The 20696-nt window shown below is 35.6% G+C and overlaps 2 protein-coding genes across 3 annotated transcripts in view; one reads left to right on the top strand and one right to left on the bottom strand.

Moving 5' to 3' along the window:
• Nucleotides 1–6827: 6827 nt before the first annotated feature.
• Nucleotides 6828–20696, top strand: part of LOC142344611 (uncharacterized) — a 324571-nt gene continuing 310702 nt past the window's right edge. Inside the window, exon 1 of the mRNA XM_075396414.1 lies at nt 6828–6841. The gene's annotated coding sequence lies outside the window, so the exon portion shown is untranslated. The remainder of the gene's footprint in view (nt 6842–20696) is intronic.
• LOC142344610 (neurensin-1-like) overlaps nt 9702–20696 on the bottom strand; it is a 33554-nt gene continuing 22559 nt past the window's right edge. For both annotated transcript variants that reach the window (XM_075396412.1, XM_075396411.1), the window contains exon 3: nt 9702–11973. In XM_075396412.1, the coding sequence (XP_075252527.1) occupies nt 11562–11973 (412 nt within the window). In that variant the 3' untranslated portion in view covers nt 9702–11561. The remainder of the gene's footprint in view (nt 11974–20696) is intronic.

The following is a 20696-nucleotide window of genomic DNA, read 5'->3' as shown; positions in this document are numbered from 1 at the left end:
TTTATCAAGCATAGAATATCAAATAAAAAAGGTTTTTTGAATTTCGTGTTTTTCAAGAAGTTACAGAGGTTTTGTGGACGGTGGGCCCTTTGTTTTTTTTAACATGTTTCGTAGTTTTACCAAAATATGACAAAACTGTAAACAAAAGAAAGTCTTATTGCTTATACGATTAATAATTAAAAAATTTGTTGAATTGTCTGAAAAAACTCTTTTGGGCTAAAATTTTGGACAGATGTTTTTGTGAATTCAGCTTTTTTCCGTTCCTCGTGGAAATTGCACCAAATATGCTTCTTTAGCCCACTTTATCGAAGTTCACTGGTAGTGCAGAGAAAAAATACGATATTTGTGTACTTAGATGAGGGCTATTTTTACATCCTATCCTTTTCCTCAGAAAGTGTTCTGGAACAAACAATTTGGCAGTACTTAGCTAATTTAAATCAATTTTTTATCAAAATTGTTCACTTATTGTTCAAATATAAAGAATTGCGTTCCAAATAGAAATATCTATTTGGAACGCAACTATTTAGAAAAATGACGTTTTTTTTACAGCTGCGCAGCAATAGTTTGACCACTTTTGGTCTCATCGTTTCTTTTTTGCAAGGAAAACAAATTCAGATTGTATTTTTGCTCTGTCATCTTTCAAAACTTTTTTTGTCTTTCCGTCTTAATAACAGACAAGTCAGATTTTCATTAGGCTCATTCAATGAATAAATATTGTGCTTTCTGAAGAAAGCCTACAGTTGCTATGGCTCGCACAAGATATTCTCGTAAATTTTTAATGAATTCCTTCAAATAGTTTTAACAATGTTTGTTGTTTTTTCAAGTCTTATAATTCAGTTTAATTTTTTATTGCTCTTATTTGCTATCTTCGGTTCTATTATGCTTTCAGTTCTCTAATGCTTTCAGTTCTCTATTCCTCTCTAATGCTTTCAGTTGACACCTATTTATTTTCCGCTAATATAAATCCAATAGTTTTTCTATATTGTTTGTTGGCGCCATGATTAATCAATCGCACAACCCAACCCGTATTAGGACTTCCAGAATATTGTAAGATCTGCGGCAGATTTCATTTGGTCACAGATTGCCAAAACATTGGCAATATTGAATGAGCTGGCTTTGCGATATTTTGAACACGATATCGAACATTGACATCTTGAAAGATAGTTCGTGATTCTCAACGTGTCGAAAAATCTTGACATGTATAAGATACCACCTTATATTAAAACAGCACAAATTTGAGGAAAAACGATTTTATACCGTCAATTTCTCTTTCGTCAGAGAAATTTTCTTAAAATGTTAAAGTACGGCAATTTTCTTTCTCATATTTTGCGTTTGCATTGAAAGACAGGCACACTGCATAAGGGCATGTTCTTTCGCATTAATCTGAAATTGAAAAACGTTAATTATGGTTACCTTTGTTGTCATTCAATTGCAACAAAAAGAATCTGAAATTCAGGAAATCATTACTTTGAAATTTTTTATTTGAAAAAGCTGTGAGCTAAACGACTGAAATCCTTGTGTCTATTTAATGCCTAATTCATACTTGTAAAACTAAGAAATTCTTTGACAGCATCATGACACCAAAAACTCACGAATGCTAAATCCAAATTTTGCTTAAGCAACGATGGTTGTCATTTTTCCAAGTTCAAAGTTGTTCTTGTCTTACTGCTTTCAGTCATTTTTTTCTGTTGTAGCAAACAAAGTAATCAATACAAAATACAGTTTTTTCATACTTTTTCAAACAAAAATTGATAACAACGTGATAGCGTGTTAAACAGGCGACGTGATGAAAGAGTTGGACTTGTTCCAAATGCATACAGGCGAGTTTACAAGAAAGGGGTTCAGTTTAACCGTCCGCATTTGTTAGTCGTTTACATTGAGAACTCAATTTAGACCAGAAGATAGAATTTTAAATTAACGACTTGATTATATCAAGTTTTACAGCGGCTGAATGAATAAATTAAAATTAAAGAAGTTGGTTAAACGGACCAGACAATGTGATGAAACCGATGAACTTATTCCAGATGTTTACAAGCGAGCATGAAGATAAAGCATGATGATCTCAAGTTATTAATAATTCTAAAGAGGACTCTTGAAATCTTATGAAATTAACTTAACGAAATAAATGTTTTTGAGTTCAACTTGTACATACCTTTGGTCTATGTAGTTGTACCACAATAAATCAATTAAGATTAGAACTAACTTATTCCTGCAGAACTTTGGGTCAACTAGTTGCTTAAATTCTCCTGATTTCTTTAAACTAAGTTTGAGAAATCAGGTTCTCCTCATTTAATTAATTGTTTCGACCCCACTTGTGAGGGGGGAGGAACTATATACTCAAATGGGTTTTTTTTGTTCAGTCAATTATGGCCGATCGATATATTCATCGCAGAGAAATGTGTGTGGTATCATTATAAAGCTGGTCCAGTGTATAATTGAAAATTAAAAAGTATTTTTTGATTTTCGCTTTTTTTCAACGAGTTATCGAGGATTGAAGTTTTGCGTGAACATGGTATATTTGTTCACTTTTAACGTGATTTTTCTTCAAATTAAGATATTTTCTATAAATAGTATTTCAAAATGCAATTTCTTGCCAAAAATGAACCAATTTTGTGTTCCTAATAGGCTAAAGCCGATAAAAAGACTAGTTCTGGTCTCATAGGGAGCTCCAATATCATAAAAAATTCGAAATCAATTTGAGAGCTCTTTTTTTTTAATAAAATTTTCTACTTTTTTGCGTTTTTAAGTCACTTAGAGACAAGTCACTTTTCATATCAAGGTTCCGTTAGTGACAAACCCCTTTATAGTCAAATGAAGCCCAATGAACAAAAAAAATCGTTTTCAGGGAATTGCTCAATTTTTTTTAAATTCGACTCTGAGTTTGCGTAATTTTAAATGAAATTTTGAATTTCTTTTTTAGAATTAAATAATTTTTTGTAGTCTTATGGCGTGAGCTCATTGACTAGGCAATATTTTCCGTAATGAGACTTAAGTGAAAACATCTAGTGCTTTGAGCGGACAGCTAACGGCTGTTAAGACCTTAAGAATAATTTTTCGAAATTTTTTTCGAACATTAACCATTCATAAACTTATTATCATGAACTGTAAGCCAGTCTCTGTGATGACAGCACCTTCTTTCATCCCACTGTAGCGAACTTTGATCTAGCTGGCGGTTTTATATTTTAACGTTTATTAATGTGACTTCAATGAAACAAGATTTCAAAAAATTTTAAATTTTTTTTTTGGGTATTTCCGTATAGTTGGTTAATTTTGAAATTTTATCACATTATCCTAAAATTGACAGCTCCTATTGGCTTAAAAAAACATTCAGTGGATCACAGATAAAGTTTTAAGAGAAAAAGTTGTGATTTCAAATGGCTTCGACCTTTTCTTCCCGCACGTCTCTACTGAATTTTTGATTTTTGACTGATTTTGTTGTTTTTTTTTTCATATTTATTAGACTTGTTGTGATGTCTTATTGATCACCTATGCATGAAAAACATCCCCATGCTCCTATTGAAGCATGTTTGAGCGTTTTTATTGATTTCCGTTGACATTTATTGAATTTAATGGCTGTTATGAATTTAAAAATAGTTTTTCGAAAATTTTTTCGAACATTAGCCAATCTTAAAATTTTCGTGAACAGTTAGTCAGTCTCGGTTTTAACAGACCTCAATTGCTTTTTACTGCAACTAAAATAAATCTCCTTAGCGGTTGTATATTCGAACTATTGTTTATATGACTTCAATGACACAAATGAAATTTTTGTTATTTTCGTATTATTGGTTACTTTTGAACTCTTATCACATTATCCAGATATTACAAACATTATCCAAAAATTATTCCAATCCCATTGGCTTGGAAAAAACATTCAGTGGATCACAGATAAATTTTTCTGAGAAAAGCTAATGGTTTAAATGGCTTCGAAATTTTCTTTTCGCGCTTTTCTACTGAACTTTGAATTTCGCCTGTTTTTGTTGTTGTTTTCATAGTTTTAAGCCCAATTTTGAGCTCCTATTGAGTATCTATGCATGACAAAAAACTCTTTCTGGCCCTCGTATTATTTCTGAACGTAGTTATTGACCTCCGTTAAAAGCTTTTGAATTTAATGGCTGTTAAGACTTTAAAAAAAGTTTTTCAAAAATTTTTTGAACATTAACTTATCCTAAGCTTTTTTTCGTGGACTGTTAGTCAGTGTTAGCACTTATAAGATGCATTTTTTGTTCTAGTGCAGCCAAATTTAATCTGGTTGGCGTTTTCATCTTCTACCTATTAGTTTGGAACGTTATCCAATCCTAAACATTTTTTCCTGAACTGTCAGTCAGTCTTAGTACGTTCGGGATCCCTTTTTATTTCTAATGCAGCCAAAAAGAATCTGTATTGCGGTTTTTTTCCTCTACTTTTTAGTTTTGAAGCTTCAATGCCACTAGTTTTCCGATTTTTTAAACAAATTTTTGGGTACTTTTTCTTATTTTGCGGGTCCTTTTGAAATCTTATCACATTATCCTTATACTGCGAGTTCCCATTGCTTTAGGGAAGACCGTCAATGGATAATATAAAAAGTTTTTTTCCAGAGATTGTGATATTTCTGAACGTAGTTATTGACCTCCGTTAAAAGCTTTTGAGTTTCATGGCTGTTAAGACTTTAAAAAAAGTTTTTCGAAAATCTTTTTGAACATAAACGTATCCTAAGCTTTTTTTCGTGGACTGTTAGTCAGTGTTAGTACTTATTAGATGCATTTTTATTTCTATTGTAGCCAAATTTAATCTGGTTAGCGTTTTCATCTTCTACCTATTAGTTTGGAACGTTATCCAATCCTAAACATTTTTTCCTGAACTGTCAGTCAGTCTTAGTACGTTCAGGATCCCTTTTTATTTCTAATGCAGCCAAAAAGAATCTGTATTGCGGTTTTTTCCTCTACTTTTTAGTTTTAAAGCTTCAATGCCACTAGTTTTCCGATTTTTTAAACAAATTTTTGGGTACTTTTTCTTATTTTCGGGTCCTTTTGAAATCTTATCACATTATCCTTATACTGCGAGTTCCCATTGCTTTAGGGAAGACCTTCAATGTATCATATATAAAGTTTTTTACAGACATTGTGATATTTCTGAACGTAGTTATTGACCTCCGTTAAAAGCTTTTGAGTTTCATGGCTGTTAAGACTTTAAAAAAAGTTTTTCGAAAACCTTTTGGAACATTAACGTATCCTAAGCTTTTTTTCGTGGACTGTTAGTCAGTGTTAGTACTTATTAGATGCATTTTTATTTCTAGTGCAGCCAAATTAAATCTGGTTAGCGTTTTCATCTTCTACCTATTAGTTTGGAACGTTATCCAATCCTTAACATTTTTTCCTGAACTGTCAGTCAGTCTTAGTACTTTCGGGATCCCTTTTTATTTCTAATACAGCCAAAAAGAATCTGTATTGCGGTTTTTTTCCTCTACTTTTTAGTTTTAAAGCTTCAATGCCACTAGTTTTCCGATTTTTTAAACAAATTTTTGGGTACTTTTTCTTATTTTCGGGTCCTTTTGAAATCTTATCACATTATCCTTAAACTGCGAGTTCCCATTGCTTTAGGGAAGACCTTCAATGGATCATATATAAAGTTTTTTTTCCAGACATTGTGATATTTCTGAACGTAGTTATTGACCTCCGTTAAAAGCTTTTGAGTTTCATGGCTGTTAAGATTTCATAAAGTTTTTCGAAATTTTTTTTGAACATTAATCGATCCTAAACTTTTTCTCGGACTGTTAGTCAGTCTTAGTACTTACAGGATCCCTTTAATTTCAAGTGCAGCCAAATTTAATGTGGTAATCGTTTTCATTTTCTACCTATTAGTTTTAAAACTTCAATGCCACGAGTTTTCGTATTTTTTTTTTGAAAAAGTTTTGGTTACTTTTTCTTATTTTTGGATCCCTTTGAAATCTTACCCCTTATCCTATTACTGATAGTTCCCATTGGTTTAACGAACACGTTCAACGGGTCAAAGGGTCATATTTAAAGTTTTCAGAGAAGAACTTACGATTTCAATTGCTTCGAGACTTTCTTCTGGCACTTTTCTACTGAATTTTTGGTTGTTGCCAGTCTTTGTTGTTGTTTTTGTCACCGTCAATAACTTGTTATAAGGCCCTATTGACAAACTATGAATGACAAACAAACTTGTTGTCCCATGGCCGCATAATTTAGCGTATTTAGTGGTTTCCTTTGAAAGCTAATGAATTTAATGGCGTTGATACTACAAGGTTTCTCAAAAATTTCGTGGTTCTAATGTATTTGTTCATATTTGGTTTTTTGAAATTATATAGATAAAAAAAAGAATCCCATTGCTGTTAAAAAATTAATTAAACACAGAAAAATTTTAGTGAAAAAGTCATTTTTTAATGCCAGCGACACTTTTCTCGCTCAATTTTTTTCCTGAAATTGTTGTTTTTGCCTGTTTTTGTTCTTTATGTAGCCGTAAATTACTGACAAGTCTCTTAAGCTTGTAATTGAGGATCAAATTCATGATGTTATCCGAATCAGTTAGTCAGTTTATAGCCTTTACTCTTATAGTTTGTGATATACTTTTTCAAACATTTTTAAAACTTTTCAGTTTTTGTTGTTTTTTTCGTCAAATTGTAACTTAATTTCATCAATGAGAGGTCACTTCCAATTTCTTGTATTTCAGAAAATAACATATCTACTGATATTATTTGTCACCGATGCTTTGTTTTTTGAGCAATATGCTTTTTTGTAAACGTTTTTTTGTCATTTTTCGCGTTTCTTTTTCTCTTCTTTCAGAACAATCGCGTAGTAACAGATCACAATGGTTTACAAATGTGGCCCAAATAAACTTATTAAATCTCTCAGTATAATTCCTGCAGCTGAATTATTAGAAATAAGAATTGAGTTAAAATTACATAATTTTCAGATACTAGCTAATGATTTTAATGGTAGCAATAATTTGTGTTTTCGCAAATCGTTTGTAATTTTTTAAAGTTTTTCTTTTGGTTCGTTTCTAAAGCCTAGTCTACCCAAAGACAATGCCTTTTGGTGTTTGCAATAATTTTTAGTAATTTATCAAGTATTATTTAGTTAGAAGCTAATGATTTTTAAGACTTTTGAAACTTCTTGGTTTAAAAAATGTTGATTACTTTTTGAATTTCGCCTCAATGATCGTTCTCTTTGTTGACTTGTAACATAGTCTCATTAGGAAAACTTTCCATCCGCTTTATAATAAGGAGAAAGTAAATTTAAGTAGTTGGGGTTTTATCTGACTGCTTTTTGACGTTGTTACTATGTGCTTTTATATTTAGATATTCAGTTTTTGCCGTGAAATTTTTGTTTTAGCTAATTTTTTTGGTTGTTTTTTTGTCTCGTAGTCTCTTTAAGGTGAGATATCATTGGAGCTGTAATAGGGCATGACATTATGTTATTCAATTAGTAGATAGGTTGTGTAACAATTGTTTTAAGCTCAAACATCTGTTTTTCTTATTTTTTCATTTGGTTGGCAATTAAGTCAAAAATGTAGATGAGCTCCGGTCGGAACATCATGTGCGAACGCACATTAACGAGCCGCCTTGTTGAATTAACGCTTATGTGTAATTTATATCTGTAATTTACGTTCGCGGAATTTACAATTCGAGAAAAACAAGGACAACATTGAGCAGATTGAATTGAGTTTGTTAAATTGTACTCTTTTCACTCTGTCAAACTAATTTTGCACTTTACTAAGCAATGACAAAAAACTAAATTATAACTCTGAATTTTGAACCCTCAATTAAATTTTTGCTTTAGCCTGACTACCCAGGTTGAGGTCACAGACGGAAGCAAGTATGTCCATACCGAAGATGAACGCACGGGAGAGGCATCATGGGTTCAAAATTACATTGAGTTCAAAAGTCTGGAAACATCGAAAAACGCACGAACGCCAGAACATACATGTTTGCTTACATTAATCTAGTACTTTTAATAGATTATAATAAGTGTTTTACGTCGCTAAAAGTACGATGTTTTTTGACGTAAAAACTAACGACGCAAGTCACAATTGCAATTAAAATCAAAGATGCGCTTCTCATAAAATTAAGTCCAAATTAGTTCAGATGCAATATTTTAACTATAGTAGACTCAATGCATTCTCTAATCAAAAACGATTTAAAATTGTAAAAAAATTCTTGTTCTTCTAAAACGTACCGATTGATGTGGGTCAAATAGGTGTCGAGGGCGTTGCGGGGGTTGACTTTGATGATAGCTAGCCGAAGCTTAGGGTCACAGGCGTCAACGACTGAGCAGCTTAAAGCAAGAAAAATGGCGACGGGGGAGAAACGGGCTTTCCGTCAAAACGCAAAGGCTGCAAATTGAATTTCTAACTGATATAGTACACATAAAGCACCCACAACATTCAAGCATTTAGAGAAGTTTGCTTAGAAAAATTAGCCATCGAAGGAAAATTTTGATAGACAGATACAGAGCGGACATCAAGAACATTTAGTGAGCAAGGGTCGAATGGATCAAGCAAGTTACACTAATTATTGTTCCGACCACTTTTGTGGGGGGAGGAACTATATACCCAAATGGGTTTTTTTTGTTCAGACAATTTTGGCCGAGCGATATATTCATCATAGAGAAATTTGAGTGATATCATTAAAAAGCTCGTCCGGCGTAGAAATCCAAACTAAAAAGATTTTGTTGAATTTCGTTTTTTTCAAGGAGTTATCGAGGAGTGAAGTTTTGTGTGAACATCGGATAATTGACATGATTTTGTTCACTTTTAGTGTAATATTTCATCAAATTAAGATCTTTTTTATAAAAAATGTTATTTCATAACTACACTTCAAGCCACAAAATGAATCAATTCTGAGTTCCTAATAGACGAAAGAAGATAAAAAGACTAGCTCTGGTCTCATAGGGAAGTTTACTATCAAAAAAAAGGAATTATAATTGAGAGCTTTTTTTTAAAAAAAATTTTTTATATATTTTTTGTTTTCTTAAGTCACATAGAAACTAGTCACTTTCCATATCGATATTCGATTAATGACAGACCTGATTTACAGTCTAATGAAGCCCAATGAATAAAAAAATTTGTTTCAAGGAGCCGCTCAAATTTTTTTTTGTTTGCTTAGACTCTGAGTTTTCGTAATTTAAATGAAATTTTGATTTGACTTTTGATTTTTTGCTAAACTTGAGTCCTATGGCAAAAACTCATTGACTAAAATTGCACTAGGTTTCGTAATCAGCGTTAGGTTAACCTATCTAGAGCTTTGAGGGGACAGCTAATGGCTGTTAAGATTTTAAAAATTTTTTCGAGTAAATTTAAACATTAACCGATCTTAATCTTATTTTCGTGAAATGTCAGTCAATCTCAGTAGTGACAGGACCCCTCTCCGTTCAATGGCAACCAAAATTAATCTGGTTAGCGGTTTTATCTTCTAACTATTTGTTATATGACTTCAATGCCACACGATTTCAAAATTTTTAAAAAAGTTTTGGATATTTTTGCACTTTTGGTTCCTCTTGAAATCTCATCACATTTTCCTGATATTGATATCTCCCATTGGCTTAGAAAAAGCCTTCAATGGATCTCGGATAAAAACTTCAGAGAAAAGCCAATGGTTTAAATGGTTTCGAACTTTCTTCTCGCATTTTACTACTGAATTTTTGGTTTGTTGATTCCATAGTCATAAGTCTTATTTTGATGTCTTATTGACCACCTGTGCATGAAAAACATCCTTGCCCTCCAATCGAGTTAAAATTGAGCGTATTTATTGACTTCCGTTGAAAGCTTTTGATTTTTATGGCGTTGATTCTACGGATTTTCTCAAAAATTTCGTGGTTTTAATGTTTTTGTTTATTTTTGTTGAATTATTAGAGACAAATTTTAAAAAAACAATCCCATTGATGTTGAAAATTGAACAGAAGGTAGACAAATTTTTACTGAAAACTTCATCTTTTAATGGCTTCGAAATTTTTCTCGCTCAGTTTCTTTTTTGATTTTGATGTTTCGCCTGTTTTTTTTATTCTTTAGGTAGCCGTAAAATGCTGACTGGTCTCATAAGCTTTAAATTGAGAATCGAATGAATGTTGTTACTCAAAGAAGTCGGCCTATAGCAAATAGTTTTATGATATTATAGATTTTTAATATTTTTAAGGATTTTTCAATTTTGTCAGTTTTCGTTGCACTTTTCGTCATCTTGTAACTTATTCTCATCATCGAGAGGCTCCATACAATTCCTTGTATTTTAAAGATTAACATGTGTAATCATATTATGAGGTAATTGATGTTTTGTTTGTTGGACAATATGCGTTTTCATAAAAAATTATGTGAGTGATATTTTTTGTGTTTCTTTTTCCCTTCCTTTTGCACAATCTCGTAATAACAGTTCCCAATGGTTTTCAAATGTGGTCCAATTGAAATCATTCACTCATTCAGTATAATTTTAGCTGAATTAGTATAAATAGAAATTGAAATAAGAAACATAATATTCAGATAATAGCTAATGATTTTAATGGTTTCGCTAAATTATGTTTTCGTAATGTTTGTAATTTGTTGTTCGTAATTTTTTGAGTTTTATGAATCCTTAATCCGTTCCTATGGTTTAATCTGACCAAAAACAGGTCCTATTGGTTTCATTATGACTTTTATTAAATTTGTCAAGAATAATTTCGTTAAAAGCTAATGATTTTGAAGACTTGAACTTATTTGGTTTAAAAAATCTTGATTGATTTTTGAATTTCGCCCCATTATTTCTTCTTTTTGTCTACTTGTTACCTGGTCTCATTAAAGAAAACTTCATTCTGCTGTGTAGTTAGGAAAAAGTAAATATGTGTAGCTAGGGATTTGTCTGATTGTAATTTGACGTTGTTACTAGGTGCTTTTAAGTTTAGATATTGAGTTTTTACCGTGTAATTTTTATTTTTGTTTGTTTTGTGGTTGTTTTTTTTTCTCGTAGTTTTTTTAATGACAGATCTTGTTGTAACGAGGCTTGGTATTGTTTAATCAATTATTAGGTTGGTTGTGTAACGATATTTTAAATTCAAACATCTGTTTTTGATTAACTCTTTGTCAAAAATGTAAGTCAAAAGACAGTTAGGTCAAAAATGTAGATTAGCGCGGGTCGGAACATCATGTGCGAACGCACGTTTACAAGCCTCCTTGTTCACACTTAAAAATCAAACAGTTTTAAAATACTCTCTCAACATTGAGGAGTTATTTGAGATCTATTTTGGAGATCTTTTCTGACAGACTTTGCTTTTGCGTCCTAGACCTGCTTCAACGGATTTTAACCTAGTCTGTAGGTTATTAATGACAACAACTACTCAAATTTGTTTTTGACATCAACAGAATAGTTTCTCAAAAAAGACAGAAAAAGCAATTCATATACTCATTAGTTTGATGTTTTGATGGTTTTCGGAGTGACTTAATTAAACTTGTTTAAACCGATAAATAGAAAATGGCGTATTTTTTCAGATATACGCATTCAGCAAAATCATACGTTTTTCATAATAAAGATTTCTCTATAAATGCACATTGACAAATCGGGGGTTCCTGATGACCTGAAAATGATTCCAAAACATCCAATTCTTTCAACCTTGATCCAAAATTTTGTTCGATTGGCTAGTTGATGACTCGGGTTGGACGCTGGCGATTTTGCCACTGTAAGGAATTTGGTCGTCCGCTTTTGACAGCCGTTTATACACTACTTTGTTGACTGGAACCCGTATAACGTAGTCAGGAGGATACTCGTCCTCGTCCTTAAAGAAGGCTGGAAGTAGAACCGAAACGGCTATTATGATTCCGCCAATTAATACGACTGAGAGTCCGATTATGGTGGCAAGTTCCACCTCGCGGTCGAAGAAGGCGGCTTTTTGGTCGACTAAGGGTTCTCCGTTCTGGTAGCCAACGATAGCCTTTTTGAGCGGGATTGAATGGGTGAAAGCTATTTGAATTACTCCTAGCACCAACAACACAGTCCCAATGTAAGCAAACCTTTTCCACCTAAAACAACTAGTGTTGTAATGTTGTATGTATTGGAATGACCATCAACTAAACCATATTATAATGAACGCAAATGATCTCAAATCCCTTTTCTACGAATGATCTACAGACACAACAAATGAGTTGAATATATGCTTACACCCAGCTACAGACTTATAAAAAGACAGTGCTCGACCAAAATGTACTATGAAAAGACCGTAGTCGACTCATTTGAGATATGAAAAGACTTTACCTGGACTTTAAGACACGCTGGACTTTAGCTCGACAGAGATTTTTAACAGAAGACTTTAGCTCGACCCAAAAGTTTACGAAAGATTTAAGCTCGACTCAAATCTTTTTAGAAGACTTTAGCTCGACCCAAAATTACAGCTGGATTTTTGCTCGACCTAATGTTTGCAAAAAACACTACACTTAAAAATTGAGCTGGAACAAAATTTGCGAGCAAGATAGATAATTTGTAAAGAGATATAATGAAAGGCATGAGTTTCTTGTGAACTCGTCTCTCCGATAGAATCTTCTTTCATATTTGCTGAAATGAAGAATCTTTAATTCACATCCTTGTTTTCTTACACCCTTGTTTTTGAGAGAGTGTAGTTTAAGGTGGAAGGATAAAAGATTACACTCTTTTTTCCACCCTTAATCTGAGTATCAATTTTTTTACACTCTTACACCCTTATTTTTGAGAGAGTGTAATACCCAACCTAGGTTTTTGAACTCTTGCTAATAAATTTTCAAACCATATTTGCGAGTTCGCAAATTTTCAAATGTGTTGTAAGATGTGTTGGAGAGTTTGTTGCTTTCTGACACTCGAAAGAATAATACTGCTTATACAAAAAAAATTTAATCTTCCCTAGTGATGAGCGGATTCAAATCTTGCGAGAATCTTGCAAGATGATTCAAAACTTGCAAGATTCTTGCAAGAATCTTGCAAGATATCAATCAAGGCAAAAAATAAATCGGAGTACAAATTTTGAAGTAAAAATCTTTGAAGCAAATTATTGTTTATTAAACAAATTAAAAAACTTAAATCAATGAAAAAAAATCAAGCCCGGATTCAAAATCTTGCAAGAATCTTGCAACCTAACGCATAAAGAGCAGGAACGCAAAAAAACAAACTTAAGATTTATAACTTTAATTAACTGAATATTCTTATATATTTTTTTTTCATTACGACGCAGAGTTTAAAGCATAAACTGTTCGCCTTGGTAAAAATTGATGAGAAAATAGATACATAAAATGAGAAAAATTAGAAGACTAATTTAGCAGCTATTTTTGGAAAAAGTGGTTACGCCTTCTTTGCGAAATTGAGATGCTTTGAAGTTGGAAATTAGGTGACAAGTCTTGTGGTTCAATTTCGCTCAGATTACGTATCTAATTTTTGCATTAAATGTATCTGTAATCCGCAATTTTGTTTACTTTAACGCGCTTTTTAGGCAAGCAAAACTAATTTAAGGCCTTAGAAATTGAGCAATGAGAATATGGTTTATAAAACTATACCACATTGACCTCGGATAAATGTACCAATCTGTTCGCCAATGCGGAGATAGTAATATGACAATTGTTGATTGTGTTTTTGATTTTTTTCTGAAAAATCTCTCAAAACAAAAAAGCTTTGGGAGTGTGTGATGATGGCAATCCCATTTCCTCTCTATATTCAAAAACAAATAAAAAATAATGTGGTGAACTTGAGCTCTATCTGGGATATTACTCAACGTCATCGTACCAAAATAATATCAAATCTTTGACAGTATCATTAATTATTTTCTGAACAATCCCTCAGGACAAGAAAGCTTTGGAAGTGAGTGGTGATAGTAATCCCATTCCCTGACATACAGCTCAAGACAGAAAAAAAATTTTTGTAAGTTCGAGACATAAATGGTATATTTGTAACTTATTAAAGTAAAATCAAATCCTAGCCAGTATAATTTTTTCTTCTTCTGAAAAATCCATGAGACCAAAAAAATCTTTAGGAGTGTGTTTTGATGTCAATACCATTCCCCGACCTAGAATTCTAAATAAATAAAGACATTGTGGTTAATTTGATTTAATTTGTTTGGTTTATTTTTTTAGCTTTAAACCACTTTTATTCACTTTCATTTGCTGTCAATAAATAATGCTTTGAACCACGGTTAAAACTAGGCACAATTGTGGATTATCGATACATTCAGAGCTTTTCTATAGAGTAGTCTCATATCTTTCCTTGTGAATTAAAAGTTATTTTGTTTCGTTTCAGTTTTATCCTACGCTCTTTAAAGCTTGTTAGTAAGTTTTTTTAATAATGGACATAAGGTTTTGGATGTAATTAATTTCTCTTGTTATTGTCGTTTGATTTTGTTGTTCGTCTTGCCTTGCCTTGCCTTCTTAATAGTGGTTGATCTCATCAATCTAGTGCGGCATATTTTTTAATCCACTGAGTTATTTGCGTTGGAGACGATCTTTGCTCATACACATTTTTTATCAGAAAAATACTTGAATTTTTGGGGTTTTCTATCTCTTCCTAATTTGGTAGACATTTATGCCAAAAGTGTGGATGAGCGGGGTCGGAACTTTGTGTGCAAACGCACATTACCGTGCCTCCTTGTTTTAAATAGTATTGGATCGCTCTTTTTTATAAGACGTGTTCACACTCTTTATAGATTTTGAGTGGTGCTTTTGATTCTGCCAAAGCAGGAAGTAGAGCCAAAAAGCGAGTATTTCTCCGGCGTAACTTTTAGCTCATGCAGATTATAAAATAGAGCGAGAAAAACGGTGTTTTATTTAAAAAATCAATTTTTCGATTGTTTTATTCATGAGTTGGGTCAATTTGACTTATATTCCATTGTTTTTCTTTGGTTCACTCTGCATTTGATTTTGATTGATAATAGTGATTGTCTTGAAATATAGTAAATTCAGTGATAATTATCGTTCTTTGATCCTTAAAAATTACCTTTTTCCTCTTCCTTCACAACGCAATCAAAACCTCTACTCGAACCGAAAACTATTATAAACACCTTATCGTCTTCGATTTCACAGTGTTATCTTTTCTTTAGTCTGATCCGCTGTCAGAGACAACGACTGGTTTTCAAGAGTTTATTTTGCTGTATGTTCTTCTATAAGCTTGTATGCTTGTTAAATAATAGCTTACAAAGGTGTGGTTTATACCCGCATTTACTATCAAAGTTAAGTGTGGCACGATGAAACTCATGAATGATAATGAATGAAAAGGTTTGGCATTGAAAGTCAAGCAAAATCAAAGTTAAAGATATGACTTTTACAGCGATTATGAATATGAACTCAATAAATTTGAACTAAATAACAAGGAGAAGGATTGGGGGGCTAAACGGTTACGGACCGTTTACACTCCGGCAAGCAACAACAAAACTTAGGAAATAAATTTATCAGAAAAGAACAAAATAATTGACATCAGAAATTCAAATTTACTGCCTCAAAAGTTTCCGCTTAAGTGAGTTTTATGCATCAATTTGACATGATTGAAGGAGTATTCAATCACCCTCCGCGGCCAACGAAGAAGAAGAATCATTGTCAGTTTCAAACACCTTGCCCAATCTCACTGCGGGACGTTGCACCATGCCAGTACTGGTCTTGATGTCGAAGCTTCTTGCCACTCCATCTCTACTCACATGTGCTTTGACGATCCGACCAATGGGCCAAATTCCTCGGGGTGTAAAATCTTTGTAGAGCCAAACAACATCGTCTTCCTTGAGCTCAGCGTTGGCCTGCTGCCATTTTGTCCGTCTGTTAAGTTCCGGTACAAATTCTTTGAGAAGACGAGACCAATAGTGGTCCAAAAGGGTCTGTGACTCCTTGAAGTCTTTAATTGAAAACCGGGTTCTGTTGTTTGCCAGAGGTTTTAAGCAGAAGTGGCGTCTTCTCATCAGGAAATGATTCGGTGTTAATGGTTCATCGTCAGTCAAAGTGCTCCCAACATGCGTCAGTGGGCGTGAATTAAGAATTCCTTCTGCCTCCGCTACGACTGTATGGAAGACTGAAAAGTTTAGTCGGCGGCTTCCGAGGACAACAAGTAGGCTTCGTTTAGCCGACTGGATAAGTCGTTCCCAAACCCCTCCGAAGTGTGGTGCCAGAGGTGGGTTGAAAGTCCACTGGATGTTCTGTTGGGCCAGCTGGAGACGTATGTAATTGTTGTCTGGTTTGTAGTTTTCCTGAAAATTGAGTTTCATGGCCTGGTTAGCTCCAACAAAGTTTTTCCCATTGTCCGAAACAATGACATCAGGGTATCCTCGTTTGGATACAAAACGTCGAATAGCCATTAGTAGACAGTCAGTAGAGAGGTCCTCACAAACTTCCAAGTGTACTGCTCGTGTGACCAAGCATATAAACATGCAGACATAATTGAGTTCTGTCTGGGTTCTGGATTTTTCAATGTGAAAGGGACCGAACATGTCCATTCCAGTATTCACAAATGGGTAGAGTTTGGAGTGCTCCGGAAAGCGAAATTTTGGTAGAGGAGCCATCTTCGGTCTGACATTGTCTGCTCGCCAGCGTCTGCAGATGAAGCAGTACTTCCCTAAACTTCTTAGAGCTCTGCGGATTCCCACTATCATGAACGTTGCTTGGATATGTGCACGAACATGTTCAATTCCATGATGCCCGCAGTCGTGATGTGCTTTCTCAATAAGCAGTTTGGCAACTCTGCACTTGCTGTGGAGTATCACCGGATGTTTGCTCTGAAAAGGCAATCCAGATTTTTGAATTCGTCCCTCAACCCTAAGTAGTCCGTCGCTATCCAGAAAGGGTGTATATGGTAATAGTTTGTCCTTCTTGTCTAGGGGTAGTCCACTTTGAAGTCGAGAAACTGTGTCCTTGAAGTGTGTGGACTGAGATATCCTCAAGAGAAAGCTCCGAGCCTTGTTTTCGTCAGCCGCGAAGTCGTCCAAGTCGCAAGGTTCTTCGCGTTTGATCAACCTCTTCAGTACGCGCACTGCTCGAAACACTGTTCTAATTGTGCCAAGGAGTCGAGGCCAATTTGAAAATCTGTTCGGATCTACCAACGGTTTTTCACTGGTCTTGACATCAACTTGAGTGGCGTATGTTTGAGCTGTTTTGTCACCGGAGAATGTCCACTCGCTCTCAGGTTTGATCAGGAAAGAAGGTGCTGTTATCCAGAATTTTTGAAGATCGCATGGAGCTAGACCTCTGGTACCATGATCAGCCGGGTTCATTTTTCCTGGTACGTGTCGCCAGTCATCTTTGTTTGAGTTCTCAGCAATTTTGTTGAGCCTATTTGCGATGTACATCTTCTGTCGATCCTTTGATTTGATCCAGCTGAGTACTGCCGTGCTGTCGGTCCAAAATTTTTTGCTCTTCACATCTATTGTCATCTCAGTCTCACAGAAGCCTGCTAGTTCTGCTCCCAGTGTAGCTGCTTCGAGCTCCAATTTTGGAATGCTCATCTGTTTGATTGGTGCCACCTTGGACTTGCTGATGACGTAGTGGGTAGCTATTGAGCCATCAGCGGAGATTGTCCTCAGGTACACCACTGCTGATACTGCTGAAAGTGAAGCGTCTGTGAAGGTGTGCAACTCGTGAGTTCCATCGACGTTGGGAACTAGACATCTGGGGATTTGAATTGAAGGCATATTCTCGAAGTCTTCCATCCATTGCTGAATTTCGTCGTAATGTTCCTTTGATAGTAGCTGGTCCCAATTGTGTCCTTGTTTGACGACTTTTTGCAAGGTGCATCTCAGTCGAATTGCAAAAGGCGAGATTATTCCAATGGGATCAAACAAAGAAGCAGCCATTGGGAGAAGCTTTCTCTGTGTGATATTCTCTCTTTCATAGCTCAGTTTGGGTTTCGCAAAAAGAAGTTGATCGGATTCAGGGTTCCATGTTTGACCAAGTATCCTTTGTAACTTTGGAACTCCAATTCTGTCTTCCTCTGGAATCTTTTCCAGCACAGCAGGGTTATTGCTGCGAAACTTGGTGAGGTTGAATCCCCCTGTTTTGAGAACATGTTTCAGCTCAGTCGCTGTATTTGCTGCCTCTTCCTGTGTTGAGAATGTTTGAATGAAATCATCCATGTAGAATTGTTTTGTGATTGAGTCAAAGATTTTTGGATGTTCTTGTCTGTTATCGTGGGCGCACTTTTGCAGAACAAAAATTGCGCAGGCAGGAGAACATGTTGCTCCAAAAATGAGTCGTTGGTATTTGGATGTCCTCTCCTGATTATTGTCGCTCCACAAAAAACGGAGAGCATCTTGGTCTTCTTCTCTGATTCCAACTTGCATGAACATAGCCTCTATGTCTGCTGTTACTGCAACCTTGTACTGACGAAACCGTAGAAGAAGTCCATGTAGATTGCACAAAAGGTCCGGTCCCGTTAGCAGTGCATCGTTCAAAGAAACCCCTTTGTATTTTGAGGCTGCATTAGTCACTCGTCTTATCTTGTCTGGTTTTTGCTTGTTGATGACGGGATGATGCGGTAGGTACCAAATGTTCTTTGCATCCTGGTTCGTAACAGCTCCTATGTATCCCTTATCCATATCGTCAAAGATAGTGGTCATATATCTCTGCTTCAGTTGGTTGTCTCTCTCTAATTGCTTCTGCAAGGCGTGCCACTGAACCCTTGCCATGAAGTAGTTGTTGGGTAACGTGACGTTTTCTCGCCAAGGGAGTCCAATCTGATATCTTTCCCCGTTGTGATGTGTGGTCTCTGCCAAAGTCTTTATTGCCTTCTGGTCTTCTTCATTGTGTCCCTTCGTAGAACCCTGACTAAAGTTGACACCTTCAAAGGTCCAAAAAAGATGTAGAAGATTTTCGTCCGGGTCGTCACTACCTCGCTTCAGATGGTTGAAAAGAGTGATGTTGTGGTTGCTGCTTCCTTTATGATTTGGTTGAAAGTACTCTTGTGGCACAGGGCCTGTCAAAGTCCATCCTAACAGTGTGTTGACTCCGTAGGGTGTTCCTGGTTTGCCGGTAGTGAAATGTCTTGGAACAGTAGCCAGAAAAGCATCTGCCTCTATGAGTATTCCAATTTTGTTGTCACGAATTTGTGGGAAGTTGATTTCTGCCAAATGATCATGGTCTCTACAAAGTCTATTCAACATTTCTGCGGGGACAATTAGCATCTGGAACTGCTCAATGGAGGTTGCGTACACAGGAAGACTTGTCACCGGTTTTGAGCTGTGAAGTGAACCAATTCCAATCATGACATCAGCTGTTGTTACTGTGTGCTCCCCATGTAGCGAAGCTAGAGGAAGTTGTATATCTTTGGGGACTCTAATCCGAAGAGCATCAGCAATATTTTGTGTGATCTGTGTATTATCACTCCCACTGTCCAAAAGTGCATAGGTCTCTATGTTGAAGTCTTTGTAGAAGAGCGTGACTGGTATTGCCTGTAGTTGAATAAAAGCTCTGACCCATGTGGGTTCCCGATTTCTGCTACAAGTGTGGTTTTGCACCTGTGGAAGTTTTGATGAATCATCATTCAGTTCGTTGCTAGTCACTGATTGAAAGTGAGTGTTACTTAGTCATTAGTTTGCTGGGTATTGATGTGCTGCTGATTGGCAGTTTGATGTGAGTTGTTGTTTCCATAGCTTGGATTACGAGGGTTGAAACTGTTTTGATTGTATCCCCTTCTGTTGTTGGTATTTGGCGTGTTACTGGTTGTTGACGAAAGCTGAGACGTTGTATGGTTGAAGTTTCTACCGTAGTTTGACTGCACCGGGTTGTTCCTGGATTGGAATCCCCCTTTACTCGTTGCTTGGAAATCACTTCTCTGCAAAGTCCTGAAGTCGTCTCGATGGAGAGTCGAATGATGAAGCCCATTGCATCTGTCTACAAGACATCGAATCTTTGATTTACAAAATCTACCCTCATGTCTCTTCAAGCAATTGATACACAAGTTGTGATACCTCACCAATTGCTGACGTTCAGCTACAGGCTTGCTCAGGTATTCTTTGCAGCGACCAAGGTTGTGATCCCCAGAGCATAGTTGACAATTTGAGCTGACTTGAAGAACTATGTTGGAGTGTTTCTGGCCTTGGGAAGGCCGTTCAACCCGGTCTGTCCTTTGTGGTCTTTGTGGAGAGACATCCTCGCAAGCCTCTGCATATGTGCTTTTCCAATCTGCAAAGTCAGCCAGATTTGGCTGCTCTATTCTCATGCTCCTTACATGTTGATTCCAGCGAATCGTCATTGGTGTTGTCAACTTCTCCTTGGCAACTTTAACTACCGCAGAAGCCCTCAGGTCCGATTCAAAATGGTGAAGTCGAAAGGTCTGTACCAAACGTCTGAGGAAGGACGCAAAACTTACAAAGCTGCTGGGATCATCCATTCTGGTCCTAGGCCATTGTTCAAGTTGTGTGAGGTACGCACTCACAACATGCTGCGGCTTTCCAAACTTTCTGATAAGTTCCTGAAGGGCCTCCTCATAGAAGTCTCCGTTGTAAGAGTATCCACCGATGAAGTCTTTTGCTTTGTGAGTTACCGAGTTTTGCAAATATGTCATTTTCTGAACAGTTGAAAGAGCTGGATTGTCGTGAATGGTTGACTTGAAAAAGCTGTACCATTGATGCCACATCAAAGGATCGCCTGAGAAATGGTCAAGACTAATCTTTGGTAGACTGAACGCATTCATCATCACTTGATGGTTGGTCCATTCAGAACTGTGGGGTCGTTGTTGGAACTGTTGCTCAGAAATTTGTTGGGGCATGAAATTGAAGTGACGGTTGGTCTCTCCGTTGGGAGCGTTCATCATTTTGTTT

Source organism: Convolutriloba macropyga, chromosome 8 (genome assembly GCF_964194025.1).
Source record: "Convolutriloba macropyga chromosome 8, txConMacr16.3, whole genome shotgun sequence".
Lineage (NCBI taxonomy): Eukaryota > Metazoa > Xenacoelomorpha > Acoela > Convolutidae > Convolutriloba > Convolutriloba macropyga.
The sequence above is the reverse complement of the archived record's forward strand: the minus strand, read 5'-3'. Positions and strand labels throughout refer to the sequence as shown.